Below are 21142 nucleotides of genomic sequence, written 5' to 3' on the forward strand. Positions count from 1 at the left end.
AGTCCTATGCATAGCATGTCCAGTATTTCCATTTTAATAAATACGATACAACACGTTTTGCTTATCTCTTTTTTAAAGCTTTGGAGATATAATGAAGATGCAATGAAGACCTCTTGTTTGACCTCCAATTTAACAGTTTCTGACCAGTTTACCCTTCCTGACCCATGAGCCTTGCCCCGAGCCGACCAGAAAATGATCCCAGATCGAATTGTATCTAATGTAATTTAAGTTATCTAATAAAATTCAAATGAACTTCAGTCTAGATTCAATTATATTACATTACATTACATTACATTACAAAATAAATAAGATTCTGAGTCTGATTCTGATTCTGACTTATTGATTATGGTATTATCAATATCTAGAATATGATAAAATGTATTCCCTCATTAGCCTCATTAGGCAAATTAACAACTGCGGCAAATAGAGGGAAAAGAGTGTGCGTTATTTTGTTTAAATTAGTGACATTAATGGCACCAACAGTAGGACGTTACTAAAAATATTTCCCCACAATGTCCACAAGAGGTCGCCCTGTACGCTCTCCGTCGTAAGGTTTGTCCCTCCGCGGGCCCTATCGTTGTAGTAAACATGGCGTCCGACGGTGATAGCGACGAGGACTTTGTGAATTATGGGACTCCGTTGGAGCCTCTAGAAGAAGGTAGTGTGTTTAAAAATAAATCTTGCAAAAGTTATGGCTCTTGCCACTCCATTGCTCAATAATATGAAATCTCCCGCCTGTTAAAGATCAACCTGGAAGACAGGTACTAACTCGCTAATGAGGAGGAGTTCATCTAGCCTCACAGTCCCAAACAATACATGTGTCAACTATTCTGATAAAGCCAATTACTAATCAATCTAACCATCATCACGTTATTTAATATTCCTTGCTTGTGCAGAGTCGATCGCTACAGAACAGTCTGGGATTCCCATTCAGAACCAACGTGGGTTGTTTTGATCCAATCTCCCATACTATAAAAATATGACACAATAATTTATGTTATTATATATACATTGATCTTTATTTTAATTGTGTTTCGTAGTCACTTGGATTTTTTCCCTGCAGTGACACTAGTATCACAAGTCTCGTCCTCCCAACTACTCCATAACTCACACTACTCACACCATAGTCCTCAATAGTTCTCACGCACTACCTGACAGGTCACCTGACATGTGTCATTGTTGAACAGCCACATGACACGTGAATAGTTGACACATGACCGGTCAAATGATGTCTGACATGGGTCTCTTCCAGACGAGCCACTGCGGAGGCCGGTGCCGCTGCACGAGCAGACGGTGAAGGATGAGAAGGGCCGCTTCCAGAGGTTCCACGGAGCCTTCACCGGAGGCTTCTCCGCCGGCTACTTCAACACCGTGGGCTCCAAGGAAGGTGGGTGCTGCTCGCCTGGACCTTCTGTCACGCTGCCTTCAGAGAGCTGAGCGGTCGGTGGGCTGATGGTCGCTCTGAGTGGCGTTGGGTTGACTGGTGGCTGCGGTTGACCGGTGGTTGTGGTTGACCGGTGGTTATGGTTGCAGGATGGACACCCTCCACTTTTGTGTCGTCCAGGCAGCAGAAGGCCGGCCAGCAGCAGGCCAGGCCGGAAGACTTCATGGACCAAGAGGTGAACTGTCTCCATATTCACACTCACATAAACAGTTGTCTTTCAGAAGTTGTTTCTCAATGGAAAAACCTGTTTTCAGGAATCAGATAGGACCCAACTCAGTAGGACCCAACAAGTAGTACTAGAACTAGTACTACTATTACTAGCATTACAAGTACAACTCAGATGGAATCAGTTAGGACGCAATTCTTCTAGTCTTACTAATACTAGTAATAAAACTAGTAATACTATTACTTATACTAACGCATACTACGACACAACGACAGTCCTTAATAGTTGTAAAGCCCACTAGTTAAACATTCAGATTAAGTGGAACTACTACTAGTAATACTAGTACTGGTACTCAGATGGAATCAGATATTACAAAACTCCTCATAGTTGTAGTATTGAGCTTGGGAACTAGGAGAAGCTTTGTTTTATTTGCTCTGCTATATGCATCTGGACCCCATCATGTTCAGACTAATTTCCGGCAGACCTGGCCGGGGGCCTGGCCAATCACAACCGTTCACAATCTAATAAAAGGCCGGTTTAATACGATGACCGTACAGAGGGGCGCCCTATGGGAGCTCCTTGAAGGCATTTTCATAAACAACCATGATGGCTCCCGCTGATGAGTCACACGGTTCATTGCTCTGATTGGTTTTAGGCCCTTTTGTCTGCGGGTGGATAAAATCGCCCCGTGGAAATTGAAAGTGAACCAAGAGGTTCCAGATGGATACGATTTGTGCATTGGTCTGAGGATTATTTAACTGACAGGAGGGACAGCTTGTCTGTCATCTGGACCAATACACTGCCTACTTCCAAGCTGACAGTACTTCTGGTCCGTCGTTGGTTGTGTAGGACTTTGGCGAGCACGGCATGGCCCCCACTGAGATCAGCACCAGCTCTGAGTATCAGTCCAGCCGGAGAGACAAGATCCAGGACAAGGCCAAGACCATCCATGCTCTCTCCGCCCCGATCCCCGGGGACACCCTGCTGGAGGAACTCATAGCACCCGCTAGGTGAGACACACTGGATCCAAACCTACTGCTACTGACACATAATACCTACTGACACACATACTATTACAGACACATGTAATACTACTGACACCCAGAATGCACGGATAACAGGACCTCTAGAAAATGGACATAGTATCAAAGTACACATATGCCGCTTTTCCACCGCCAGTACCGACTCGACTCGACTCGACTCGCCTCGACTCAACTCGGTTTGGTTGCGTTTCCATCTAAAAAAGTACCTCTTCAATGTGGGCGGGTCGTAGAAAAGAACCTCTCCACCATGGGCGGGTCGTCATTAGGTTTTAATCACGGGAGACGCGATTCCCGGGAAATCTGAATCTGATCAAGACTATTTCCTGATTCCCGGGAAAGGTTATGATGGGAAATAAAATAAAATAAAAAGCGCAATGACTGCGCGTCTATTTTTGTCATACGGTAACGTTGATAGAGGCGAAACTCGAGCCCTAGGAAAGGAACGACACTGAAACGAAACAGCGAAACGCCGGTCCGTGGACTCCAGCCACGCCGGACACACACAACCACGCCCGACACACATAACGACGCGCAGCCTAACTCTAGCCCCGGGAAAGGAGCGACACACACGGCGAAACGCTGATCAGTGTCCCCCTCGGGAGCGGGTTCGTGGACTCCAACCACGCCGGACACAACTTAACTTGAGTGAATATTCCCATTTACAGCCGCTGGCCAATCAGTTACCAGCAGCCTGTTTACGTCACACAAAAGTACCTACTCCGCTGGCATGGAACCTCGACGGAGGTAGTACTAAAAAAAAGTACCCGGTACTAGGTACCAGGTACTTTTTTTGCCAATGGAAACGCAAATAAGGCGTGGCGAGTCGAGTCGAGTCGAGTCGAGTCGAGTAGGTACTGGCGGTGGAAAAGCGGCAATAGTAGTAGAACCACAGTACTATCATAGTACTAGTATTATATTATTCACATAGTAACATCGTACTTGCATAGTACCACAGTACTCACATAGTACTACCTCTGTAGTACAAACGTACTATCAAGTACTATCGAATACTCACGTAGTATAACAGTACTAGCTTAGTAGCACAGTACTAATATATTGCTACAGTACTAACATGGTACCACAGCACTCATTGACACAAACAGAGACCGTAGTACAACAGAACATCACAGGTATGTGCTCTACTAAGCCTGTGATTGGTTGTCAGGTTGTCCATAGGGGTGGAACTACTGAAGAAGATGGGCTGGAAGGAGGGCCAGGGGGTGGGGCCTCGCGTGAAGAGGAAGGCCCGCAGGCAGAAAACCCAAAAAGGTGGGTAACCATGGAAACCTGGCGATGCTCTGAAAGTGTGGCCTCCCCAGGCTGCTGGGAGTTCCACTTCCCCCTAGTGGCGGTTGAAAAAAATAAAATAACGACCATCAGACTCAGAACCATCCAGCTTCCTGTCCACGAGCCAAACCTTTCTAACCTCTGTCTTTAACCTCTGTTTAAATGTAATGACATTCTTCCATAATAAGATTGAATGTAAATGATAAAGAATCCTGTCTTGTTTCTTCCAGACTCGGCGGTTAAAGTGTACGGCTGTGCAGCTCCCCGGGCCGGCTCTGAGGAATCTGAGGTAGGGGACGGAACTCATGGTTTACGTGGTTAATGTTTATTTTTCTGGTAACTCTTCTGGATAATCTAAATTTTTCTGATTAACCCTCCTGCTTCATGTTTATCTTTCTGGTTAACTCTCCTGGGTAATGGTGATCTGTCTGGTAGGATAAAGTATGAAGTAAGAAATACACAGTATTGTACCAAGAGTAAAGATGGTACAGTAAAATACAGTAGCTAGAGCAAAGATGGTACAGTATGATACAGTTACTAGAGTAAAGATGGTACATTATGATACAGTAATTACAGTAAAGATGGTACATTATGATACTGTAATTTAAGTAAAGATGGTACAGTATGACACAGTAAATACAGTAAAGATGATACCTTTTGATACAGTAATTACAGTAAAGATGGTTCAGAATAATACAGTAACTAGAGGAGGAGTAAAGCAGACCTGGGTTAAGCCGGGTACAAAGCGTACAGTTCATACCGTACCATATCTGTGACCCCGTCCCACCGCTGTGTCTGCAGGACGACGACGACGAGGAGTTTGCGCCGCAGAACGTGACCTTTGCCCCCAAAGACGTCAGCCCCATCGACTTCAACCCCAAGGTGGGCGTGCACGGGCTGGGGTACCGCGGGCTGGACCCTGGACGGGCCATGAGGGGCGGCGCTGGCGGACACATCAACCTGTTCAGCATGGAATCGGACAGAGCCAGCAGCCTGATTGGAGGAAAGCAGAAGCAACAGAAACATAGAGGAGGAGTCTCTGGACAGGTGTGTGTGTGTGTGTGTGTGTGTGTGTGTGTGTGTGTGTGTGTGTGTGTCAGCAAAGGTGTGACCAATAAATGATAACAGCTAGAGTTAGAGCTGCCTTAATTGTTTAAGTTAACAGAACTACTAGGTGTTACTACTTGTTATGTTTCAAATAGTTTTAGTTAACAGAACAGAACTGTTTGCAACATTGCGGGTGCATGAAGGTTTGTGACCAACCACGAGGCAGCATGTTGAAGCCTTCAAGGGAAACGACTGACTGACCATGACTGTTTTCTGACCATGGGGGGCCAGGCGTTCGGTGTGGGGGCTCTCGAGGACGAAGATGAAGAGGTGTACCACAGAGACGCCATGTCTAACTACGACATGGTCCTGGGAGGGGAGGAGCCTGGGGACGGGCTGTACGGGTGGACCGCCCCCCAGCAGTACAAGAAGAAGAAAGGTACTTCCTGTTTACATGTGGTCCACTTCCTGTGGTCCTTCTCTCTGTGTTATACTTATTATTTAAAACATTGTTGTATAAACCTTTTCCATTTCTTTATTTTCCTCTTTCCACTTCAGAGAAGAATAGCGATGTCTCATACCTGGGGAAGATTCTGGAAGGATTCACTCTGGCATCAAAAACTGTTGAAGTGAAAACCGTAAGTTGACCTGTCTGCAGGTCTCTCTCCGTGTCAGAATGTTTAAAGGCCATTTAGTCACATCACTCTTTATATATTTGTGCCTAAAAGTTTTTAGCGTCTCTCCAATATGTTGTCACCTGAGGGAGGACTTAGGCCAACTGTTACTCATCTACAGATGTTCCAAAGTAAATGACCAGTAACCAACAACATGTATTTTGAATGACCTGTGGTTCCCATCACGTCCATGCACAACGACACTGTCTTACTACATGGTTGACTTTGATACACCTCCGTGCTTCCCCCTCCACCCCCGCCCACTGTCTCTTACCACAGGTCTTCACCCCGCCCAGCCTGCCCAGGGACTACCGGCCCGTGCACCACTTCCGCCCGGTGGTGGACCTGAGCAAGGTGAGCCCCATCGTGGCGGCGGCCCTGCAGGCGTCCCGGGGCCAGATGGTCCCGGAGCAGACGGGCCCGACCGGGAGACACACCATGGACTCTGGCAAGCGCGCGACGCTGCTGGGAGAATCGACCCTTCAAGGTAAGGCTGAACCTGCTGGACAGGACGTGATGTCACTTCTGTGTAACTAGCGTGGGAAGACATGACCTGAAGATCTGTCCAAATGGGAAAACGAATGACAATGTAAAGTCACTTTTTCCTGTGGTATTTTCCGAACAGAACTGAATGTGTACAATCCTGCCCCCTAGGACCCACTTCAGTGCTGGACATGCTGCGTCCAGAGGACCGAGAGAGGCTGGCCCAGCTGCGGAGCTCCTCCCGCCCGCCTCCTGGCCCCGCACCCACCCCCACCAGGGACCCCCACGGTGCCATGGTGTCTGCCGGGGGCGCCGCCGCCCGGGTGCTGGCTCAGCAGGCCCTGGCCTCCAGGTTCCAGCAGGGGCCCTCCCCCAGTGGCCCGGGGCCCTCGCCCGGTGTCCTGGGGCCCTCGCCTTGCGGCCCCGGGCGCTTCAAGCCGTTTGAGAAGAACCCCAGCAAGCAGGCGCGCTACGAGCTGTACGTCAGCCGGATGCGGCAGGGCGACCGAGGTAGGAGGACGCGCTGGCCCGAGGTAGGGACCGAGATAGGGACCGAGGTAGGAGGACACGCTGGCCCAGAGTCCTTACAGGCCTTCACTACGGGTAGTAGGTGGTAGCTGGTGGCAGTAGTGGTAGCAGTAGTAGTAGTAATGGTATTAGTATTAGTGGTAGTAGTTGTACATTGACATTTACATTTGACATTTTGGGTATTTAGAAGACGCTTTTATCCAAAGCAACGTAGAAGAAAGAAACAACAATATTTCGCTGTCGGTACAGTATGGATGTTCATAGAACCAAGTGCCGAGCACTAACAATCGCTAGGTGAACCCATTCCCCGTATACAACAAAGATAGCTGGGATAAGATGCTACATGATGCTAAGTACTATTTTTAAGTGCTAGTTGTATTCAGTAACGCAAGGTGTGTGTGTGTGTATGTGTCCAGGGGCCCTGGAGGAGAGTATTGACAGCAGCATGACAGAGTGGGAGCGGAGCAGAGAGAGAGAGGAGTTCTCTCGCTCGGCCCTGCTCTACCGGCCCAGCGGCTCCTTCCTGTCCTCTCGCTTCACCAGCGCCAAGCACGCTGACGACCTGGACAGCGTGGAGGTCCCCCGCGACCAGGAGGTCAGAGCCCCCCCGCCTACCCTACCCTAGGAGCCATGAAAAGTGTATTGTAGTGTTGGATCTTATGCTATATTATATCAAACAAGACTGTTCCAGAGCAAGCCTGTGTCATGTATCATATGCATACACTCTATACCACACCGTACCAGACCAAACCTATAATGTATCATATCAAACAAACTACTGTACTGTACTAAAGAACATTATATCACATTAACCCTAACCACTCTATACCACCCCCAGGGTGATGAAGATGATAAGCAGGCGGCCGTGAAGATGAAGATGTTTGGGAAGCTGACCAGAGACTCCCTGGAGTGGCATCCTGACCCGCTGCTCTGTAAGAGGTTCAACCTCCCTGACCCCTACCCTGGGTAAGACCAACACGCACGCACACACACACACACGCATGCACACCCTGACCCCTACTCTGGGTGAGACACACAAACACTCTTTTCTCCCTCTTTTTACTACCTCTCCCTCTCTTTTCTCTCTCTCTTATTCCGATTGTTTCTACGGTTGTTTTAAACACATTCTGGTTCCTGTTGTGCTGTTGACCTCATTCCAAACTGTTTTAGGTCCGGGATCGTGGGTCTACCGACGGTGAAGAGGGACCGCTTCTCCGTCTTCAACTTCCTGAACGTGGCGGAGCCCACGGCGGCGTCCGCCCCCGCTAAACCAGGTAACCCACGTGTTCCCCTACACAGCGAGAGTCGGGGGGGCCCTAGGTCAGCAGTCCTACTGGGTTATAGCAGAGCTTCCGACCATTACACCGTGCCCTATAAACCATTGCTGTGTTACATCAAACACACTGTGCTATACCAAACAACATTACACTGGGGGCCCGCCCTCACCACCCCTCCTCCCTCTCCCCAGCTCTCCCGGAGCCCACCAAGAGGTCCAGGTGGGACTCCACCAATAAGAAGGAGAAGACGGAGGAGGACCCCCTGAGTGAGTTCCTCTCCGTGGCTCGGAACCAGGCCTCGGCCGCCCAGGGAGGCCCGTCCAGCGCAGACCCGTCCAGCACAGACCCTGCTACTGACACGGAGCCCTCGGCGGAACCCGACACAAAGGTGTGTGTAGTGCCCCAACTAGTCCATAGAAGTCAATAGAGGTTAGTCTAGCAGTGTTAGTCTAGCAGGTAGTCTAGAGACGTTAGTTTAGAGAGGTTAGTCTTGTGGTTAGTCTAGAGAGGTTAGTCTAGCGATGGGTCTAGAGACTGGATGTCCTCCTCCCTTGTTGCAATCACAGTAAAAAAAGTCTCATTCAACTCTGGAACGAGATGATGTGTTTGTCTGTTGAGGTGGGATGTTGTGGTCCGGTCCTGTGTTGCCGCGGTAACACTGGATGTTAATACCCATCCCTCTGTGTCCTGCAGACCAAGGACGCCCCCGGCTCAGAGGAGGAAGAGGAGGAGGAAGAGAGGCCCTCCATGGACCTCTTCAAAGCCGTCTTCGCCAGCTCTTCTGACGAGAAGTCCTCGTCTTCCTCTGAGGAAGAGGATGACAATGAGGAGGATAAGGATGAAGGGGAGCGTCTGGCCGGCGCTGCCAGTCTGTTCAACATCACACCGAGCGTGAAGAGCACAACGCCCTCCTCAGCGGCTGCCGGGCCACCTGGTAATGACTCACTCTCTAAGGGAAGGAGTCTGATACTTCTTCTCCTTGAAGATGTCCTAGAGTGCTGTTCTTACAGAGCCACCAGTGACCAGTGTGATGTTATGAATAACTCGCTGGTGGTGAGGAACTGTTGAGTAGGGATGTGTTTAATTCTTAATAAGATCATGGTTTTTGTGTCTAACGTTCCATGTCTGGCTTTTGGACTTTTTGGGCTAAATTTTGTAATATCTTATTATAGACCCTTCTTTATTATACCGTATCACTTACTAACCTTAAGTATTGTCTCTGAAGCGTTGGCTGTTACAGTGAAGCCCGACCCGGATGCAGTCCCGCCCCCTCAGAACACACCACAGGAAGAGGAGGAGTTTGGACCCAAGCTTCCGCCCCCTTCGGCTGCACTGTGTGAGTAGAATGTTTATCACGTCCACTTATGGACGTCTATATCCCCAGACCTAAAGTCTGCTGGGACGTACGTCTTTAGTCCGTCTTCAATACGATACTCACGGTGTACTTTGTCCCTGCCCTCTTGCTGCTTGCTCGTCATGACAATAGCATCAGTTATTTCTGAAATGATTCCCTGGCAACACTGCTACCTTAGTAGGATTAATATTGACTAAAATAAGGTGGGATTTTTCTTGCTCTGTTGTGATGATATCTGGTGATGAGGTGGTTCTGGTGAGATGTGTCTGTTCTAGTGTGATTATATGGTTCTAGTGTGATCGTTCTGGTTCTGGTGTTTTCAGCAGCTGCCGCGGGAGAGTCGTCGCGGTGCCTCCCTCCCCCGCAGGAGAAGCCGACCAGGAGCAAAGAGAAACACAAGGCCAAGAAACAACGCAAACACAAGAAGGAAAAGAAGGTAGAGCGCAGAAGGAACCGGAACAGAGTCCTCTCGAGGCTTCAACCTAACCTCAGCCCGGACCTTTATACTCCCTCTAGAGCTCTATTCATTTTATACTGTGTGTGTATTCATATGGGCTTTGTGACATATAATCAGAACTGGGTCTGTGTATTTCCCATGTGGTTACCTAGCTAGTTCATCAGCAGGTTAAGCCTCCACAAAGCCCTACCTCTGAGATTTTAACGTGGACAAGCTCTTTTTAAATTCACTTCGGACTTTCTATCCATGCCCCTTCCTTGCTCTTCTGAACTTCAACCCCTCTGACTTTGCTCCACTGTCATTTTTTTTACTGGGCCATTCTCTACCTGTAACACAACCATATTGTGGCAGGTGGGCATCATCAACTCAGTCCACGCCACTTGGGATACCCTAATCTTTCTGTTGGTCCTTTACATTACATTCAGTGGTAATCCTGTATTAACCTCTCTCCTCTGACCTTTAACCCCTGGTCGTTCTCCCGCTGGTCTGAGAGCAGAAGAAGAAACAGAAGAAGCACAAGCACAAAGGGAAGGAGAAGGAGAAGAAGAAGAGGAGCAGGAAGTCGGACAGCAGCTCAGAGGAGGAGGAGGAGGAGCCTGGCCAGGTGTCCACAGAGGAGCTGCTCCAGAGGTCAAGGGTCGGGGGTCACCCCGCCTTACTTTACCGTCTGTTATGTCTGCTCATAGATGTCCGACCTGGACGTAGTATTGGAACAGCCTGCTATATCATCATAAAATACATAAAACATTGTAGGAAATGTATTTATTTTCACAATATTAACAGTTTTTATGGAATTTCATCAAAGATATATCAAGTAAGATTATATATACATTCAAAAACGTATTTCAAGTGAAAAAAAACAATGTAATGGTTACAACAAATACAAATCGAAAACACAATATTAAATGTTTTTATTCTTTTTTTCTTTTAGGTTGAAAACTATCCGTTCCAAGGAAGTGTGGTGAATGAGAATGTCCTCTGTGAGGACAGAAAACCACGTCTGATTATTTTAGTGAATCTATCATGTTTTGAAAATAAACTGTTGCCCCAAAAGTTGTTTGTTTTTATGATTCTACTCAAATTTAACTGTCATAATAATCTATTAAAATTGAAGAGTCAATGTCAAAATTATTTCTTAGTATTGTTGATCTTTGAGTGAAGGACACACAAACACACTGACAGACAAATGCACACACACACACACACACACACACACACACACACACACACACACACACACACACACACAGGCTTGTATACTGTAGCTATGGTAACAGCCTGCAGTTCAATGGCAGTTGCACTTGACTGAAGTCCCCCATACTGAGCATGGCCCTGAGGGACAGCGACCCCCTGGCGCTGGACGAGGCTGCGGGGGGCGGCGGGCAGGACCCCCCGGGGCGGCGGGAGGACGAGACGGAGCTCCGCCAGCTCTGCTCCCAGGTAGAGGCGACCCCCGTTTCACACCGCGGACTGCGGATCGCAGATCGCTTCTTTCAGTGTGGTCGAGAGACACGTTTGGTCACGTCAGAGTGTGTATTTGAAGTGGATTTTTTTTTTTTTTATGAGTTTTTCATGTGACACCGGGAACCATCAAAGTGAAAGTATTAGACGTAAAAGTAGGCTATCAGATGTCAACACCGCCGACGACTGCGCTGCACGTCGCCTAGCAACCGAACTCAGTCCTTGTGAAACGCCCAACATCCCCCATCCCACCGCCATTCATCTGTTGTTAGGGAAATTCGATTCTTCAGGTTGTCTATAAGGTGTTGGTTCTGTGTGTTTTGGTGCTAGGTGCCCAGTAAGGTCTGTGGGTTCTGTGTTTGGGTGCTAGGTTTCCCAGTAAGGTGTGTTGGTTCTGTGTGTTTGGTTCTAGGTTCCCAGTAAGATGTGTTGGTTCAGTGTGTTTGGTTCCAGGTTCCCTGTAAGGTGTGTTGGTTCTGTGTGTTTGGTTCTAGGTTCCCTGTAAGGTGCTGCGTGGTCATGGCGAGGCCGTGACCAGCTGTCACCTGTGCTTCGACGACACCCGTCTGCTGACCAGCTCCCAGGACAACTCAGCCATCCTATGGGTGAACAGGAAGTGACGTCACTAACAGCTGCAGTTATTAAGTCAACCCAGAGCCATTTAGAGAGATGGCATCTCTCTAAATAGCTCTGAGTCAACCCATTTCAACTGACCAGTATGACTATAGAATAGAATATAACTATTATATTACCTGGATGAGTTACAGATGAATGGAGCGAAATAAAAAAAAAAGATAAACATTGGAATCCCATATAATTTCAGCATTTAGCACAAAGCGTGAGTGAAAGTACTTTATTCAGGACACAGAGCGGCTGGTGGCCTTGCAGTGCTACGGAGGATCTCATTCTGCCGGCATCAGTGAATGTTCCCTGGTCCCGGGAACCAACCGGTGAGCAGATACACAACCGACGAGACCATATAGCACTTTACTGAACCGAACCAGAGTAGACCACATATAATCTGAATGGACCAAGTGAGAGGAATGAAATATGTAGAACGTAACCAGACTCGAATCCAAGACTTCCAGGTGGTCAAAATAAGAATGTGTGGGTGAGGGGGGGTTCTGGTCACTAATGATCACCAAAAATGGTTTGGTTAATATCAGCATCACTTGTTATATAATATTCACGATAACCATACTTAACAATACATAATTCCCAAACCTAACCTAACCATCAAGAATTAACAAACCTAACATACCAAGAATGATCAAACCTAAGCTATGAAGGATTACCAAACCTTACCAAACATACCAAGAATTACCAAACCTACCAAAATTGATAGATTGCTGTCGGTACACTAAGGATGTTCATAGAACCAAGCGCCGTGCATTAACAATTGTACAGTTAACCCATTCAAGGTATACAACAAAGATAGCTAGGATAAGATGCTACACAAAGTACTTTTTTTTTTTTGCCAGCATGTATGACATACAATAAGTTTGTACATTAAGTGCCAGGAGGTACAGACCTACTCTGTGTTTCTACTTGTTATGTTTCATTTGTGTCATGGCCTGCTTTCTTATCTCTACCTGTAACACAACCATAAAGTGGCAGGTGGGCATCATCAACTCATTACGTTCTGATTGGTCAGCTGGTGTCTGGCAGCATTTAAAATCCACAACGATTTGTGTTCATGTGGTAGTGTCTATTTGGCAGAATGGCAGCAGTAGCACTCTTTTCATGGTAAGTGATGCAATTTATGTTTTCTTTTTGAGTTATTTGATTGTGATTTAACCATATTTTTTATGTAATTGTTTCAAACTTCTCTCATCTATTAGGGTCTTCATCCATGCAGTTTTACTTTTGGATGTCCATTGTTGGCCTGTTAAGATGGGTGTGTATTCTAAAATGGAGGCTTTTGATTAAACTTAAAGAATGTCGTGATTTAAATTCTTGTTTGACTTTCCTTTTTAAGGTCCGTACTTCACGGATAAAGCTGGATCCACAGCAGATGGTTCTTATTCTCAAGGTCCCAGCTTCATGGATAAAACTGAATCCACAGCAGATGGTTCTTCTCAAGGTTCAGCCTTCTACCAACCTGAAGAGCAGGCAGCCCCTGGCTACTACGGCACTAGCTCCGCTAGTAGGGCTGCAGCAGGGGTGGGCCCCAGCAATGCCAGTCCTGATCCGCAGTTCATCCCAGGAGAGCTGCTCCAAATCGAGAGCACAAGCGAGGACGGACGCTACGAGTCTGAGACAGAGGAACAGGGCCACCCTCCACCACCGACTGAGTTCTTCAACAGCCCACCTGCTGAGGTCTTCAACAGCCCACCTGCATCAGAAGGCTCCATGCTCAGCAGCTCTTATGGCAACGTCTACCCTTACGACTGGCTGTTTCTCACAGGACAGTACCCTCCCGGAACCTACACTCAATACAGCACTAGTTTTGAGAAAGGCAGTGATAACTGGAACGTAAACCACTACCTCGGATACGACTATCCTGACAGCCCTGAGGAGGAGGAGGAAGAAGAAGAAGAAGAAGAGGAGGAGGAGCAGGAGCAGCAGCAGATGCAGAGCTTCCAGGCCTCAGGACCTGGGTACCAGCAAGTGGCTGGCTCAGACATGGGGAAAGGAATTCCATATTATCATTAGCATTCAAGTTCTACAGCTGTTCTTCTGGAGTTTTTCAATAAAAAAAATAAATTTGACTTCTTCGTTTTGCCTTATTCAGCTGGACTTGGTTTTTACTGTTATGACACCCACATAACAATGTGCACCCCCAACCATTTCACCTCCTATGCACAACTTGCCTAACATAGTAGATTGACTGGAAGTTTATTGTAGCTGTTGGTTGCAGGTGGGACTAATGCTAATTGGAACTAAATGTAAGTTTTTACCCTTTTTATTCTTGTAATTATATATTGGTAATCCTCAAATATTAAGATGTACTGACCTGAAGGTCATTAGCTGGGCTGTCTACATTAGGGAACATCTAGGACTTGACAGCCCAAGATGGAAATTCACCAGACCCCAAATGGACTACAATATGAAAGGGAAGAAGCCTGTTAATATTGAAAAGACTGAACTAGTCTTTCTCCCCAGCATGGTGACCGTTTCCTGGGATCAGACGATGGTCTGCTGGGACCTGGAAACGGCACAGACTCTGGTACACCGCTAGTTCACCCTTTATTTTTCTCAGTCCATCTCTAGTGTCCATGGCTCATTTCTCGCCTGTGTAACAGTGGACATCGAGGCATGCTGGCTTGTTGACCTCCTGTAGCGTCTCCTCTGACGGGAAGCTGATCGCGTGTGTCTCCGACATGGACAACGTGATGTACATCTCCATGGCAACCAACGGGGAATTACTGCATAAGGTTAAAGGTAGGTCTCTTTCTCAATTCAAGAGTTTTATTTGCATGGAAAACGTTACCATTGGTTTTTACATTGCTAGATCAGTTGATGAGTTGATGGTGTGAAAAATAACAATTATTTACAATTTGTAAAATGCAACTCTGTACACTCATCACTTGCCAGTTTCGGCTGCCATGTTGCCAGTTTAATACGGAACTCGACATGTGTTCAGGTGTGCTTGGTTCCCCCCCCCCCCAGAGCATCACAGGTCCACCATGACGCGCTGCAGGTTCGACCCCCAGATTCAGCACGTGGCCACGGTGTCGGTGGACCGCACCATCAAGCTGTGGGACCTGGTGGCCCAGCGGACCACCATGTCTATCAACAGGTGGGCTTGGAACAAGGTGCACACCCGCAGTTAGAGGCCGTCATGACATCGCCTTTATTCATTTATATCAGTATCATTTATTCATCCCAGAAAGGAAATGAGGCTTTCATAGCAGAAAAAACAGGAAAGAGACTAAACGAAAAAGGTTGAAATATACCAAAAATATCTCTCTGGTCTTCTATACACAATATGAGTAGTAGAAATGGGAAACGCTAAAATAAAATGTCAACATTTGAGACAGACTCACCATATGAATGAAAGTGAAACATGATTGACTATACACATAAGTGGTGATGTCAACTCAATGTGAGTGTAGTGGTGATACTGGTGGTGACCCTGGGCGTAGTAATAACAACAATAACATACAAACTGCTTTTTTGTCTCTCCTGTGTTCCCATCCCGCAGTAACCATAGCAACACCGTCTCCAGTTGCTGCTTCACCGACAGCGGCCGCTTCTTGTGCACGGCGTCGTGGGACCGCAGCCTCCAGCTGTGGGACCTGGGGACCGGGGCCTTCCGCTCCCGGGGGGCCCTCAGGCTGGGGGGGGTGCACGTGGGCTCCGTCAGCTCTTGTGTCTTCTCTGCTGACGGTGAGCCAAACTCTAACCCTGGAGCAAGGCACTCGCACTTTATCACAATGTTATGTTCCCCTTGGAACCCTTTGAGTAGTGTGGAGAGAAATGGCAGACGCTGTGAAATATATATATTTATAATACTTAGTTGTGTAGCATCTTATCCTAGATATCTGTTGTGTAGGGGGAAGTTGTTAACCTAGCAATTGTTAATGCTTGGCACTTGGTTCTATGAACATCCTTACTGTACCGACAGCAATATATTGTTGTTGCTCTTTCTTCTGACAAATGTCCTTATTGTAAGTCGCTTTGGATAAAAGCGTCTTCTAAATGCCCTAAATGTAATACGTAAATGAAGTGTGCTAGCTTAAACATACTTCTTTTAACCTAAAACAACGAAACAAAACTGGCCTGTCCTTTAGGATACTGTTGTGCAGCACTGTCACTATATATATTAGTGCGCTAAATGTCTGCTAGATTTCTGCTGAAAGACATGATAACGTGTCTCAATGGTACTGAAGACAGGAGAGACAAAAAATACTTTGCTTTGGATAAAAGCGTCTACTAAATGCCCAATATGTAAATGGACAAGATCCTCACTGTCTCCTCTGCCGTCTTCATCAGTATAACAACTCTTCCCATCAGCCTGCTGTTAATGAGCCCCTGTCGTGTCATCCCTGTCTCCCAGCTCAGCTCCTGGTGTCCTGCTCCTATGACAAGACCGTTGCACTGTGGGACATGGCCTCTCAGCGTCACACGCTCAGCTTAAAGGTAGGATCGGCTTTTAGAGCAACAAGACAACATGAACGGTAGAAATTAAAGATTTTAAAAAAGTTGACTCGAAGTGTGAAATGAAAGAGTGGCTTTGTACATGATTTTTGTTTCATGTCCAGTGGCTGTGTAGCTAGTGATAGGCAGTCTTGTATAAAGTACTTGAAAGCGATACTTGAGTAAAAGTACAAGTATCTTACCAGAAAATGACTTTAGTAGAAGTTAAAGTCACCTTTTAAAATATTACTTGAGTAAAAGTCTTAAAGTACCTGACATTTAGTGTACTTAAGTATCAAAAGTAATTGTCTGATATAAAATGTACAGAGTATTAAAAGTAAGAGTAAAAGTAAAGGTGTTTAAAAAAAAAGTTAGAGGGATATATATGGGTTAAAATATTTCTTGCAAATACGGCCACGGGTGTTTAACGTTATCTTCGTCACCACCACAGAGTTCACCAAGTTCGCCACTGTAGTCGAGATGCTCGTCATCTGCTACCGGAGTGGTAACGTTAGCAGCAGAGCCTGCAGGTGCTTCCATGGTGGCATCAATAATGTGACATGCCCGGACAAGCAGGACTTCTTCTTCTTTGCGCTTGGCGGTTGACATGACAACAAACGGACATTACGTCACCAACTCAAACTTCTTCTGATTTTAATTTAAAATATAAACGAGTAACGAAGATGGTTAGGAGAAATGTATCGGAGTAAAAGTACACATTTTATTTAGGAAATGTAGTGGAGTAAAAGTGAAAGTTGTCAGAAATATAAATAACGAAGTAAAGTACAGATATGTGAAAATTGTACTTAAGTACAGTAACGAAGTATTTGTACTTTGTTACATTACAACACTGGTGATAGGGGGGCATGTTGCCAATGCTGACAAGCTAAAGAAGAAAAGGATCAAAGTTTATGGTCAAAGATCTTCCTTTATTATTTATTTATGTATATATATTTTTTTATTTTGATTTTAATTCACCCCAGGGCCACAGTGATTGGGTGACGGACGTGTCAATCAGTACGGACAAGAAATTGGTGGCGTCTTGTTCCAGGGTACCAACTATTTGATTTCAGTCAATCTGCTATTAACATTACATCGACCTCTCTCTCTCTCTCTCTCTCTCTCTCTCTGTCTCTCTGTCTCCCTCTCTCTCTGTCTCTGTGTCTCTGTCTCTCTCTGTCTCTGTGTCTCACGCTCTGTCTCTGTGTCTCTCTGTGTGTGTGTCTCTCTCTCTCTCTCTCTCTCTCTCTCTCTCTCTCTGTCTCTCTGTCTCTCTGTCTCTCTCTCTCTGCCTCTGCCCAAAATGTTATGTCACACTATAAGTCTATGTCTCTCTTCCAGGATGGAACCTGCAGGCTGTGGAGCGTGGAGGCCAGTGATGTGATCACAGAGGTGGTAGAGAAGACAGAGAATCGGCTGCTTAAGGTCCTTAACACAAACACTGTATTCACACACACACACACACACACACACACACACACACACACACACACACACACACACACACACACACACACACACACACACACACACAGTAGAATACAGTACAAAATAACTATGGAGCTATTACTGTTGCAATATTATTTGCAAATGCGTATCTCAATCTGTGTGTGTGTATTCAGATCTGTGTGTGCGTATTCAGATCTGTGTGTGTGTAATATGATGTGTGTGTGTGTATTCAGATCTGTGTGTGCGTATTCAGATCTGTGTGTGTGTATTCAGACCTGTGTGTGTGTAAAAAAAATCTGTGTCTGTATTCAGATTTGCAAGTGAAGACAAATCTGCAAGTGCATGCAAAGATCTGTGAATGTGAACACAGATCTGTAAGTGTACATAGATCTGTAAATGTGTAAACCGATCTGTAAATGCGTACATAGATCTGTAAATGTCTGTCATCACTTACAACTCAGGCAGGAGCTCTCCATTGGCTGTGTTTTTACACGTGAATTTTGCAACACTTCTGCCGCGGCAGATCTGTGATCTGCAAATGTGTAGAAATGAGATTTGTCTGTGACCTCAGTGTTCCTTTGCCCTGAGCTCAGGCTCACAGGCTCACGCTGCCTGGCTGCAGTAGCAGTACCGCCTACACACCACCAGTCGGCGCGTAGCACCCAGTGATGATAAGCGTGTCACTTTTACTGTTGAAACATGAACTTGTACTTACAGCGAACACTCTTGAATTCATGGTATTGCCTCCCGACCATACACTCGACACAACGCCAACCGTGAGCGCAATGAAATGACCCCAAGTGACACGCTTATCATCACTGGGTGCTACGCGCCGACTGGTGGTGTGTAGGCGGTACTGCTACTGCAGCCAGGCAGCGTGAGCCTGTGAGCCTGAGCTCAGGGCAAAGGAACACTGAGGTCACAGACAAATCTCATTTCTACACATTTGCAGATCACAGATCTGCCGCGGCAGAAGTGTTGCAAAATTCACGTGTAAAAACACAGCCAATGGAGAGCTCCTGCCTGAGTTGTAAGTGATGACAGACATTTACAGATCTATGTACGCATTTACAGATCGGTTTACACATTTACAGATCTATGTACACTTACAGATCTGTGTTCACATTCACAGATCTTTGCATGCACTTGCAGATTTGTCTTCACTTGCAAATCTGAATACAGACACAGATTTTTTTTACACACACACAGGTCTGAATACACACACACAGATCTGAATACGCACACACAGATCTGAATACACACACACAGATCATATTACACACACACAGATCTGAATACGCACACACAGATCTGAATACACACACACAGATCTGAATACACACACACAGATTGAGATACGCATTTGCAAATAATATTGCAACAGTAATAGCTCCATACAGATCTATGTACACTTACAGATCTGTGTTCACATTCACAGATCTTTGCATGCACTTGCAGATTTGTCTTCACTTGCAAATCTGAATACAGACACAGATTTTTTTTACACACACACAGGTCTGAATACACACACACAGATCTGAATACGCACACACAGATCTGAATACACACACACAGATCATATTACACACACACAGATCTGAATACGCACACACAGATCTGAATACACACACACAGATCTGAATACACACACACAGATTGAGATACGCATTTGCAAATAATATTGCAACAGTAATAGCTCCATAAATAACCATGTCCAAATAATTTACGTAGCCTAAGTACAATTTATGAGAGGAATATTGAATGTTTTTGACCATTTTTTTAGTTTTTAAAATGATCAAAAACATTTTCAAAACTCAATCATCAAAATAAATACTTAAGCTGCTGGTTGTGACCGTGTACTGTTGTCTCCGCCTCAGTGCGGGCAGTGCGGCGGCTCCTTCTGTGTGTCCCGCCCGGAGGCCTCCGACCTGCCGACCAACTGTGTCTTCTGTCGGATGAAGACTGGAGGCAGATACCGTCCTCAGCCTCCCTCCCTCCCTCTGACTACCGTCCTCAGCCTTCCTTCCTCGGCCTCCCGTCCTCAGCCTCCCTCCCTCTGACTACCGTCCTCAGCGATCCCTTCCCTAGCCTCCCGAGCTATGATCGCACGGCTCGACGAACCAACGAACCGTATGAAGCAATTCTGCAAAAAACAAACAACACAACACTATTAGTTTCTTAAATGGGTTACTTTTTAAAAGGGCTTTTACTTCATCAATCCAGTGTGATTGTGTGTGGTATTAGATTCACTTCGAATCATATAGCCTGATTCCGCTGACGTACTCGACGGCGCCGTGGCTTAGATGGTTAAAGCGCCTGTCTAGTAAACAGGAGATCCTGGGTTCGAATCCCAGCGGGGCCTTTTGCTGAAATCGCCAGTGCTGTTCTCATGTATGGAGAACACGTCATATATTTCGTAAGCATCGTGTCTAGCTGAATATTTTGATTAAAAAATGTGTCTTTGTACCATTGTTTTGTGTTACGTTAGTTTAGTTACAACCGCTTCAGGTCGTTTAAGGCAGCGATTCCCAACCCGGGCCGGTCCGTGGACCCGTTAGAACCGGGCCTTGAAATATTTCCAGAAAATAATAAAAAATATATATACATCTATAACTTAGGCTATACGAGTCATGTTATTTCCCTTAGGCATACATTCGATCAATTTGCAACTAAACCACTGTAAAATAAGCACTGTATGCACTACCTTTGTGTTAATTTAAGTCTCAGGTGACTTTTCTTGTGTTCCTCTTATAAATTGTAGTTTTTATATTATTGCATTGTTGAAGGGAGCCTTAGACTCAAGCGTTACATTGCTGTTGCTTTAATTGTAGTGTAGCCTAAATTACATCATGAAAACCGCCACATCCTTTGTTTGAAAATTATGCGTCTTAAAATGAAGGCATTAAAATTGACTACCGGTCCTCCAAATTTGTTATATATATGCCGGGCTTGAAACGAAAAATGTTGGGAACCCCTGGTTTAAGGCGCCGCGCTGAGCAGCGGCCCCGGCCGGCCGCGGGGGGGCGCAGTGACGCCGGAGTCCGTATGGCAACCGGGGAGCTGAGGGAAGAAAGAAAACATGACCAGGAGCTCGGCTCGTCCGCTCACAGATGCAGGCTCCAAACCCCGCTGATTGTTCGGCGTTATCCCTCCACTTTGCAACCTTACGTCCAGCTGTGTCTGCGTCTGTGACATCCGAAGGCTGAGCCGCGGACGGTCCAGTGAAAGGACCGCGGACGACCCGCGGGTGGAGAGGGGGGAGCGGTGCGTCTGAAAATGGGGACCGTGAGACTTTGTCTTATTGAGAGAAAAACCGACGTCTGGAGCAAATGCCGTCGCACTCGTGTCTGAGAACCCGCGGTGTGTTGCTGTCTGCGGCCGACTCGCCGT

The 21142-nt window shown here is 46.4% G+C and overlaps 2 protein-coding genes and 1 non-coding gene across 4 annotated transcripts; all 3 read left to right on the plus strand.

Annotated features, from left to right (window-relative positions):
- Positions 1-588: 588 nt before the first annotated feature.
- Positions 589-10810, plus strand: gpatch1 (G patch domain containing 1; the record flags this gene model as incomplete). Of its 2 annotated transcripts, none has more annotated exons than XM_084476295.1 (20): positions 589-658; positions 1253-1387; positions 1534-1619; positions 2460-2620; positions 3819-3922; positions 4171-4229; positions 4742-4987; positions 5279-5426; positions 5546-5625; positions 5941-6148; positions 6316-6654; positions 7089-7267; positions 7511-7638; positions 7843-7946; positions 8141-8337; positions 8643-8883; positions 9175-9285; positions 9627-9739; positions 10257-10390; positions 10692-10810. In XM_084476295.1, the coding sequence occupies 20 exons, from the start codon at positions 589-591 to the stop codon at positions 10723-10725; spliced, it is 2877 nt and encodes a 958-aa protein (XP_084332421.1). In that variant the 3' UTR covers positions 10726-10810. The 2 variants fall into 2 exon arrangements, with proteins under 2 accessions (XP_084332421.1, XP_084332422.1); XM_084476296.1 differs by having other exon boundaries at positions 9630-9739.
- A 3517-nt stretch (positions 10811-14327) lies between these two features.
- LOC311356168 (uncharacterized protein) lies at positions 14328-19812 on the plus strand (the record flags this gene model as incomplete). Its single annotated transcript, XM_084475927.1, has 8 exons — positions 14328-14390; positions 14467-14605; positions 14834-14963; positions 15369-15553; positions 16224-16306; positions 17287-17355; positions 17645-17698; positions 19630-19812. 8 exons carry the CDS (start codon positions 14328-14330, stop codon positions 19810-19812), a joined length of 906 nt encoding a protein of 301 aa, XP_084332053.1.
- Positions 19813-20040: 228 nt separating this feature from the next.
- On the plus strand, positions 20041-20114 carry AC3HAE_026712 (transfer RNA threonine (anticodon AGU)). Its single transcript has one exon. It is a non-coding gene; the product is annotated as a tRNA-Thr (tRNA).
- The last annotated feature ends 1028 nt before the right edge of the window (positions 20115-21142 follow it).

This window comes from Micromesistius poutassou (assembly GCF_964030765.1).
Source record: "Micromesistius poutassou genome assembly, chromosome: 12".
Classification (NCBI taxonomy): Eukaryota; Metazoa; Chordata; class Actinopteri; order Gadiformes; family Gadidae; genus Micromesistius; species Micromesistius poutassou.